This window comes from Nanorana parkeri, unplaced genomic scaffold, assembly GCF_000935625.1.
Source record: "Nanorana parkeri isolate BGI_ZX_2015 unplaced genomic scaffold, ASM93562v1 scaffold504, whole genome shotgun sequence".
Classification (NCBI taxonomy): domain Eukaryota; kingdom Metazoa; phylum Chordata; class Amphibia; order Anura; family Dicroglossidae; genus Nanorana; species Nanorana parkeri.
In genome coordinates this window covers 415,591-424,788 of record NW_017306772.1, presented here as the reverse complement: position 1 = coordinate 424,788, position 9,198 = coordinate 415,591, and the positions used below count along the sequence as shown (strand labels likewise).

The following is a 9,198-nucleotide window of genomic DNA, read 5'->3' as shown; positions in this document are numbered from 1 at the left end:
GGTTTCAGTTATCAAACATACTGTATTTAAAAATAAATCCTATTGGTATAAAAGAGAGCAAATACTCTAAGATGGGATAGGGTTTACATACACCTGGGGTTACTATAACTGTTTTAAGGGAACATTATAACACATTATGTAACGTTATATGCTGTGGTTTTATATTCACAATGTGAAACAGGAAGTTCAGTGTCATTATCATGTATTACAATGAATGCTTTCTGTCATGTTGCCTAGTAACAGTAAGAGATACTATTAAAATCCGATTTCTTATGTCTTATGAGAAGTATAGCTTTAAAAATTACCTAGTAACCCCCATATCACTGAAGCTCATAAATCCATGCTTCTGAGAAATAATCCTTTATTTTGAATTTTACATTATTAGACTTAAGAAATTATAGATTTAAATAAAGTGTCTAAGACCTAATGGAATTTTAACCATATCTGGGTATACAGGGTTCCCTTATTATGTAGTAGTATTGCCAACACTAATATACACTCATTGGCCACTTTATTAGGTACACCTTGCTAGTACTGGGTTGGACCCCTTTTCTCTTTAGAACTGCCTTAATTCTTCGTGGCATTGATTCAACAAGGTGATGGAAACATTCCTAGGGCAGGGTTAGCAAACCTCCGGCACTCCAGCTGTGGCAAAACTACAAATCCCATGATGCATCTCTCTTCGGGAGCCATGTCTGTGGCTGTGAGAATCTTGCAATGCCTCATGGGATTTGCAGTTCCCCACAGCTGGAAGGCCGGAGGTTTGCTACCCCTGCTTTAGGGTGTTTGGTCCATACTGACATGATAGCAGCACACAGTTGCTGCAGATATGTCGGCTGCACATCCATGATGCGAAGCTCCACCAACCTTAACTGTTGATACAAGGCCGGATGGATCCATGCTTTTATGTTGTTTACATCAAATTCTGACCTGACCATCCGAATGCTGCAACAGAAATCGAGACTCATCAGACCAGGCAACGTTTTTGCAATCTTCTATTGTCCGATTTTGGTGAGCCCTTGCAAACTGTAGCCTCAGTTTCCTGTTCTTAGTTGACAGAAGTGGCACTCGGTGTGGTCTTCTGTGGCTGTAGCCCATCTGCTTCAAGGGTTAATGTGTTGTGTGTTCGGAGATGCTCTTCTGCTTACTTTGGTTATAACGAGTGGTTATTTGAGTTACTGTTGCCTTTCTGTCAGCTTGAACCAGTCTGGCCATTCTCCTCTGACCTCTGGCATCAACAAGGTATGCTTGCCCAGAGAGCTATCGCTCACTGGATATTTTCTCTCTTTCAGACCATTCTCTGTAAACCCTGGAGATGGTTGTGTATGAAAATCCCAGTAGATCAGCAGTTGCTGAGATACTCAAACCAGCCCGTCTGGCACTAAGAACTATGCCATATTCAAAGTCACTTAAATCACCTTTCTTCCCCATTCTGATGCTCGGTTTGAACTTCAGCAGACCATTTTGACCATGTCTACATGTCTAAATGTATTGATGTAACTGCCATGTGATTGGCTGATTAGATATTTGTGTTAACGAGCAGTTGAAGTATTGTATACCTAATAAAGTGGCCAGTGAGTGTATGTGTTCAGAGTATTGTATGCTACTTGAGGGAGACTCAGCTTTCTTCAGGAATTTGACTTGGATTGGCTGTGCTTCTGAGGTCCCTTTGATCCATGTTTGAACACCTATTGCAGGCTGCAATTCTGAAAAAAAAGAGAGCAATGCTATAAAATATATAACTAGCTAATATACCCACAATTCTCTACAAAATCAAAAATTACAATATTTCTATTAAAGATCCACATTTTAATACTTTAACATGAAAACTCAATGGAACACAAGCCCCCATGGCTTCCAACCCCTACTGTGGATAAACTTGTGGGTTGGGCATTTTGTTCCACTCATGATCGAATTTCTAAACCTAGAGTGCTAACACAATTCAAGACTGAATATAGTCTGGTGGAACTCAGGGCATATTTATAAAAGTGGTAAATGGAACTCTCACCAAACATTTACTGGTGGTAAATCAATTACTGTCATTTAAGCCACAGGAACCTGGAAGATTCAGTACCTTGTAAACTAGCATTGTCTACTTTACAACACACACAGGGACTATGGCCAACAAAAGTAGCCACCCCCCAAGGAGAAGGGACAGTTTACATATAAAGTTATTAAAGTGAAACTTCACTTCCTCACCCCTCCTGCGCTGGCATATCCCAACATTCAGTGATTCGGACCCATCCGTCTCTTCTGGGTTCAGACACACAGCCTCCAATGACCCACATCTCGGTCCACCCTCCGACCATTCTGTTTCCTGCTCCTGCAGCCTTCTAGGATATGTGATGTAGATATCCCAGGAGGCTGTGGGAGCAGGAACATGTCCTTTTTGACTAGAAAAGGGTGGATTTGTCTACAGAGAGTGACGGGCCATTTTAAGGATGTCTAAACATGAACAAAAATGTACGTTATTGCAGCTTACCAGTCCTTAGATGTGGTGGCTGCATTAGCTTAATTTTTCACATAAGGAACATTTTTAGCAAATACTTGAAATAACTTGTCATTTCCTGTGAGCTGAACTGGTAGCATAACAAAACTTAATGCATTACCTTCATCCTGTAAGCTGCTAACCCCTCCATGTAAATATATTGAAGAGAGGAAGACAAGTTTAAAGTCCAACCTGGGTGCCAACTATGGCTCCCTATATAGATACAGTGAAGAAATAGGCATAGGCATTCAGGGACAGGAAGTGTGTTATTCATAGGTAAAAATAAAGGAAAGAGAAAACCAAACTAATGCTTCTATCACATCTAAGGACCAGTAAGCTGCAAAATATTGCATTTTTGTTCTGGGGTTTAGATACACTTACAGGGCTATTCACAAAAGGGTGAAGAGTTTGGAGAAATCTGGAGAAGTGATCAATCTAGGACAACATAGCTGAGCTGGAAAGTGAGCTGATTTGGAGATTTTTTACATATCAGCTATGCTGTCCTAGATTGTTCACTTCTCCTGCCTTCTCCAAACTCTTCACCCTTTTGTGAATAACCCTGTTAAAGTTGAGAAGGAGCTTTGATCACCCTTTACAAATATACACACACTCATGGTTTTAGAATAGTGAGCCCTATGGGTCTCCTGGAGTGAAGTGAGAATCCAACAATGACTTATTAAATAAGTGGTGTAAAAATTATAAATATATAAATATCTCTAAGTGAACATCTTATGTGAACAATATTCACATATCACTTTAGCAATTTTTATTGTTCACATAATAAGATGTTCACTTAGAGATATTTATATATTTATAATTTTTATACCACTTGTTGGATTCTCTGGAGTCATTGTTGGATTCTCACTTCACTCCAGGAGACCCATAGCGCTCACTATTCTAAAACCATTATCTGGCCTTAGTTTCAGCAACTTGCGGTTAACCCTTACTCTCTGTGAAATCTCCCCCTTTGGGTCTGTTTCATAGCGCAGAACATTCAACCTTCCATACACACACTCATGTGTTTCTGTGTTTTATTTGTCTATAAATTACATTTTACTAAATATGACTGAATAAAACTTGTGTTCCAAAATATCTCAAAAAACATACCCAATCGGAATAATGCAGAGAAATCCCAGGGTGCCAAATACAATGAAACAGAACCCACTGTACCAATGTAGTGTAGCTTGATAAAGTTTGTTGAATCCAGCTGAAGTGCTCACTGCTACAATTTCTATTGCCAGCTGAAGTAAGACGAACACTTTGCCTGAAAGAAATATCAAGACAAGTTACAGGGGTCTTTTTTTTATTTTACTGCCACAGTGAATTCACTTCTACCCAGTGAAGATGCTAAAAGAGCACAGGGCAAACAAGTACAAATCAAAAGGGAGATTTATTAAAACTGGAGCAGACAGAATAAGGAGAAGTTGTGTACAGCAACCAATCGGCTTCTCTCTTTCATTTTGAAAGCTTAACTGAACAAACTCAAGAGAGAATCTGATTGGTTACAATGGACAACTTCTCCAGATTCTGTCTGCCCCAATTTTGATAAATTCTCCTCAAAGTATTTGATTGTAGTGAATTTTCGAGTATTTATTTGGAAAGCAAGTCACTGAAATGTAAATAAGTGTAAAGTAAAGAACTGGAGCCAATGTTCAATAAAGTAAGGGAGGGTTGAAACTAGAGGTTCATTTCAAAACTGAAATGTCAGGCCGAAACTTTGATAAGCTGTTTATTTATTTTTTATAAACTATTTCATTTTTTATATTCATTTTTTATTAAATATTTTTATTTTTTACTTAACTTTTAGGGGCTTTGGGGGAAATATTAGGGGTCTAAACAGAACCCTGATATTTATCTTTTAAAATAGAAAAAGAGATTGAGAATAGAGTCCTCAATCTCTTTTTCTGCAGCCCCTGTTATAAATGAACAGGAATCCTCTATACTGAGGGTTCCTGTTCATTCATAACATGAGAACATAGTATGTTTCCTATAACCACAATCATAAATGAACAGGAGGTCATGTAGATCACTCCCATTCATTCATAATTGAGGATATAGTAAACATACTATGTCCTCAATTATGTGCAAACACTCAGTGACCGCTGAGTGTTTGTACCGCTCTCCTTCCTGACATCTGTCACGGAGGCAGAGCGTGCAGTGCGGGGAGGAGAACTCAGCCTCCTTTGACAGCGCTGGCTGTCTCTGCCATCACACCGCTCTGCCGATCTGTGACGGGAGGCTGAGCGGTGCGGGGAGCCGGCTGCTCACAGCACTCTCCTCCCGCAGCGCTCGGCAGCCTGTGACAGTTGAGAATAGGATGCACCACCTGTTTTGGTGGCCGATATATCGGTGCATCCCTAGTTAAAACGTCTGTCAGCTTTTTTTTGCCATAGGGAGATTTCACTTCACTTCCTGTCCGATAGACACAACGGCCTGAAGTGAGGGAAAGCCCTGGTGGTTAGCAGGGTCACCAGAACTAGTGTCCCTTTGAAATATTTTCAGTGTATTCCTGATCTGATGACAATCCAAAATGTGGGATTTTCTTTCACTTTTAAGGATATGTCACCAGGACAAATAGAGTGGGTTAATCTCTCTAACAGGGATACAGACAACAATAACAACGTGACATGTATTCTAATCCCTCTCCACTCTATCCAAAGTACATAACATGTTTTGGCTTCAGTTACACCTACTAAGCTGCATATTCATTTCAAGGCTTTTCTACATGGGTGATTTTGCTATACACCATTATGTAAAAGAGGATCACCTCTGCGCTCTGATTTCTGATCATGGGCATTGAAAAGCGTGCAGTGGCACAATCCTTTTGGACTATTATGGGTCCATGTCATACAGTGGGTATAGAAAACAATCACCCCCCTTTAAAATAATCACATTTTGTTGCTTTGCAGCCTGAAATAAAGACAGACACAGTTTTTGTTTTATCCAGCTGTATTTACTCAGTGCCACTTATATTCAAGTGAAACATATAACACCAACATGCCAAAAATAAATTTAAAAAAATTCAAAAACAGAACAACCGAGTTGGAAAAAGAATCACCCCCGTGTGTTAGTATTTTGTTGAACTACCTTTTTCTTTAATTACAGCCTTTAGTCTGTTGGGATACGTCTCTACTAACTTTGCACATCTAGACTTTGCAATATTTGCCCACTCTTCTTTGCAGAACTGCTCAGGTTTAGTTACATTCTGTTTGTGGACTGCAGTTTTCAGGTCACTCCACAGATTTTCAATGGGATTTAAGTCTGGGCTCTGGCTAGGCCATACAAGGACATTCACCTATTTCTCCTTCAACCACTGTGTAGTAATTTTTGGTGTGTGCTTTGGGTCACTGTCATGTTGGAAGGTAAACCTTCTTCCCATTGATAACTTTCTGGCAGAGGGCAGCAGATTTTCCTCAAAATTTGATGGTATTTTGCCCCATCTATTTTCCTTCTATCCTGACAAGTGCTCCAAGTTCTCCCGTCCTCCTCCTCCTGACGCCCTCGGAGCCGGTCCCGGGATCCAAGATGGGGCAGCGGATCCCGGGAATCCGATCATCGTGGCAGGATGGGGCTGCCTTACGAAAATCGTACGACTATTCGATCGTCGGACGAAAAGTTTCGTCCGATAATCGTAAGGTGTATGGGCACCTTTAGTCTGTCCAATGTATATGATTTGAATTTTCCCCACCAGGGACTCACAGTTGCTGCAATTAGCCTACCATTGAAGTCAGTGGCTGTATGTCGCTGGTATATGCCACATTTGTATAAAATACATCCATTTGTACAGATGTACATCCCTGCATTCCACTTATTACTTAATATTTGTGTCTGAATTTCAAATGAAACATTACATCTCACCATATGATGATCCTTGAATTTGTTTAGATATCACTGATCTGATGGTTGGTGTAGGTATTTGTGAGAACATCATTACAGTTCGAGCTTAAAAAAAAAAAGACATGAATATTCATGGATACAGTTTTGGAGAGAAAGGTATATATAAAAATATTTAATAGTGCACCATTGTTTCTGTATGGATACTCTGCAACCAGCAGGTGAAATGTGTAGTCACAGCTTTTGATACCTGCAACATTCAAATGATGTGAAGGCCACACTATGGGGCTTATTTATAATTCTTCCTGCCCCTAGATGGTGCTGAGGCGCATGTGAATTGCCTATGCTCTGCGGCTCCATCTAGTGGCACTATATGCTGGGCAGAAGATTTGTAAATCAGCCCATGTGTGTCACAGACAGTTCGGAATCTGTTGGGAATTTTAATATAATATTGGAATTTCTACTCAGCTATGTATATCCCTGTCTAGTCCACCCATTGCATTATATAATACTACCCCATAACTCAAGAGCCAGGTATGGTAACATAACACTTATCACATAATAAAATTTAATGTGGATTTTCTATTGACGGACGTATGCTACTGGCTAGAACTGTCAAAATGGCAAGCTTTTGTTTGCTCCTGAGACCTGGAGAAGGGATGGAAGGAAGTAAAGAAGAAAAGGAGTGAGGAAAGGAAGGAAATAATAAAGGAAGAAAGGAAAAAGAAAGAAAGGAAGTAGAAGGGAGGGTAGGAAGGAAGAAAGGAAGGTGGACATGGGGGAAATGAAAAAAGAAGGGGGAGGGAAGGAAGGAGGGAGGAAAGAAAAAAGGAAGAAAGAAGGAGAGAGGGAGGAAAAAAAGGAGGGAGAGAAGAAAGGAAAGGAAGGAAGAAAGAAGGAGGGAGGGAAGAAAAAAGAATGAAGAAGTAAAAGAAAGAGTGAGAAAAGGAAGAAGGAGGTAAGAAAGAAAAGAAGGGAGAAAGCAGGAAAAAAGGACGGATGGTGGGAGGAAGTTTCATATAGGTATATTAATCCTTTAAGTAAAATGTAAGACATTTTAAGGTACTTAAGTTAGCAAACATTGTAATAAAGCTTGCTGAATATTACTGACTGCATAAAGAATGCCTTTTACTTACCAATATAGTACATATAGGTCCAGCGCACGAAAGCCATAATCAGAAGTCCAGAGCTGAATGAGATTATTCCAATGACAATCATTGCCAAGTCTCCCATACATCGGTATAATATAAAAACTCCTAGGAAGCTAGTTAGGTATGTCATGTAAGCTGCAGCATTACCATACCCAACTTCAATAGGACCCCAGCTCAGTGGTGCTTTCAGTACAAAAACATTGATCACATCATCAGCTGCAGTGAAAGAAATATTAAAGAGGATTACACTAGAAAACATAGTAATAAGTATAAGTTTAGATGGCGACACACTTGTAGATTCATCCACTGAATGCGCCTGTATCATAGTGTTATCAGTGTCGTTCAACAATGGTCTGGTCTCAGAGCAATTAACTTCTTCAGGTGTCCGCAGAACAAACAAGCTATATAGAAAGCAGAGGGCATAGCAGCCAGTGCTACAACAGACAAGGATAGTCCCTTCATGGTTTGCAATATTTAAATTGACAAATATGTGTCCAGAAACTAAACTTCCCACAAATCCAGCCAAGCCATACACCATCTCAATAATAACGAGTCGAAGAGAACGTCTCCTCTCTGAAGAACATATAGAGGCCCAGGCCATAACGCCAGCCCAGTATGTTGTAAACCAGCCAGTTAAACCATTTAGAGCAGCAGAGCCAAACATGACTTCTATAGGCCATTCCCAAAGAATGATGAACAGAAGAAACATCCTTGATAGAAGATAACCTAGCAGTGGCACACATATAGTCACTTTCCTGCTGGTTTTGTCACCGATTTTTGCCAAGATATAAGCAGACAGTAAAGGAGTCAATCCCATAATAACATTGTAAATGATGTAGAAGTTTGAGATGGCTTTTTGCAACACATCATCAGTGCTAGAGTTGATAGAAGCCTGTTGGTAGTCAATGGTCTTGTTATAGTGATTTCTTACAGCCATAAGAAGAGCAGTGTCATAAAAAGAGCTGGCAATCTGGGCCCCAGCAACCACAGGCTCAATCCAGGTCCTTGCTGTCTCCATTGCACCGGAAAAAATTACATATCGCAAATAAATACTATGAAGTATTCCTGTGTGTCAATATTAAGGTTGCCACTGCGCCTATTAAGCTGTAAAGAATATTTGGGTTAGCATTTTCAAATGATCATTTAAAGTAACAGATCCAAACTTTTTCCAAAGGCATATGCTTTAAAAGGTAACACATTAAAAATTATAGTTTACTATTATATATATATTTATTTTATGCATTATATATTAGATAATGTAACCCTTCCATAAATCTCTAGTATATTAGAATTCACCAAGGAATACAATAACCATATACAGTATCTCACAGAAGTGAGTACACCCCTCACATGTTTGTAAGTATTTTATTATATCATTTCATGTGACGATACAGAAGAAATTACACTTTGCCACAATGTAAAGTAGTGAGTGTACAGCTTGTATATCAGTGTACATTTGCTGTCCCCTCAGAATAACTCAACACACAGCCATTAATGTCTAAACCGCTGGCAACCAAAGTGAGTACACCCCTAAGTGAAAATGTCCAAATTGGGCCCAATTAGCCATTTTCCCTCCTCGGTGTCATGTGACTCGTTAGTGTTACAAGGTTGCAGGTGTGTTAAATTTGGTGTTATAGCGTTCCTGGTTCCATAGAACGGGGAGGGGATCGATGAACGGAAGTTCGTCGACCTCCTCCCCAGCTCCCCGCCGACAACAAAGGAAGC

General features: G+C 39.8%; 1 protein-coding gene across 1 annotated transcript; it reads right to left on the bottom strand.

The window, feature by feature from the left end:
• Nucleotides 1-1,618: 1,618 nt before the first annotated feature.
• On the bottom strand, nucleotides 1,619-8,548 carry LOC108790796 (thymic stromal cotransporter homolog). Its single transcript, XM_018561145.1, has 4 exons — nucleotides 7,459-8,548; nucleotides 6,347-6,430; nucleotides 3,596-3,752; nucleotides 1,619-1,706 (listed from the first exon to the last, which is right to left on the bottom strand). Exons 1-4 carry the CDS (start codon nucleotides 8,489-8,491, stop codon nucleotides 1,619-1,621), a joined length of 1,362 nt encoding a protein of 453 aa, XP_018416647.1. The 5' UTR covers nucleotides 8,492-8,548.
• Between the last annotated feature and the right edge of the window lie 650 nt (nucleotides 8,549-9,198).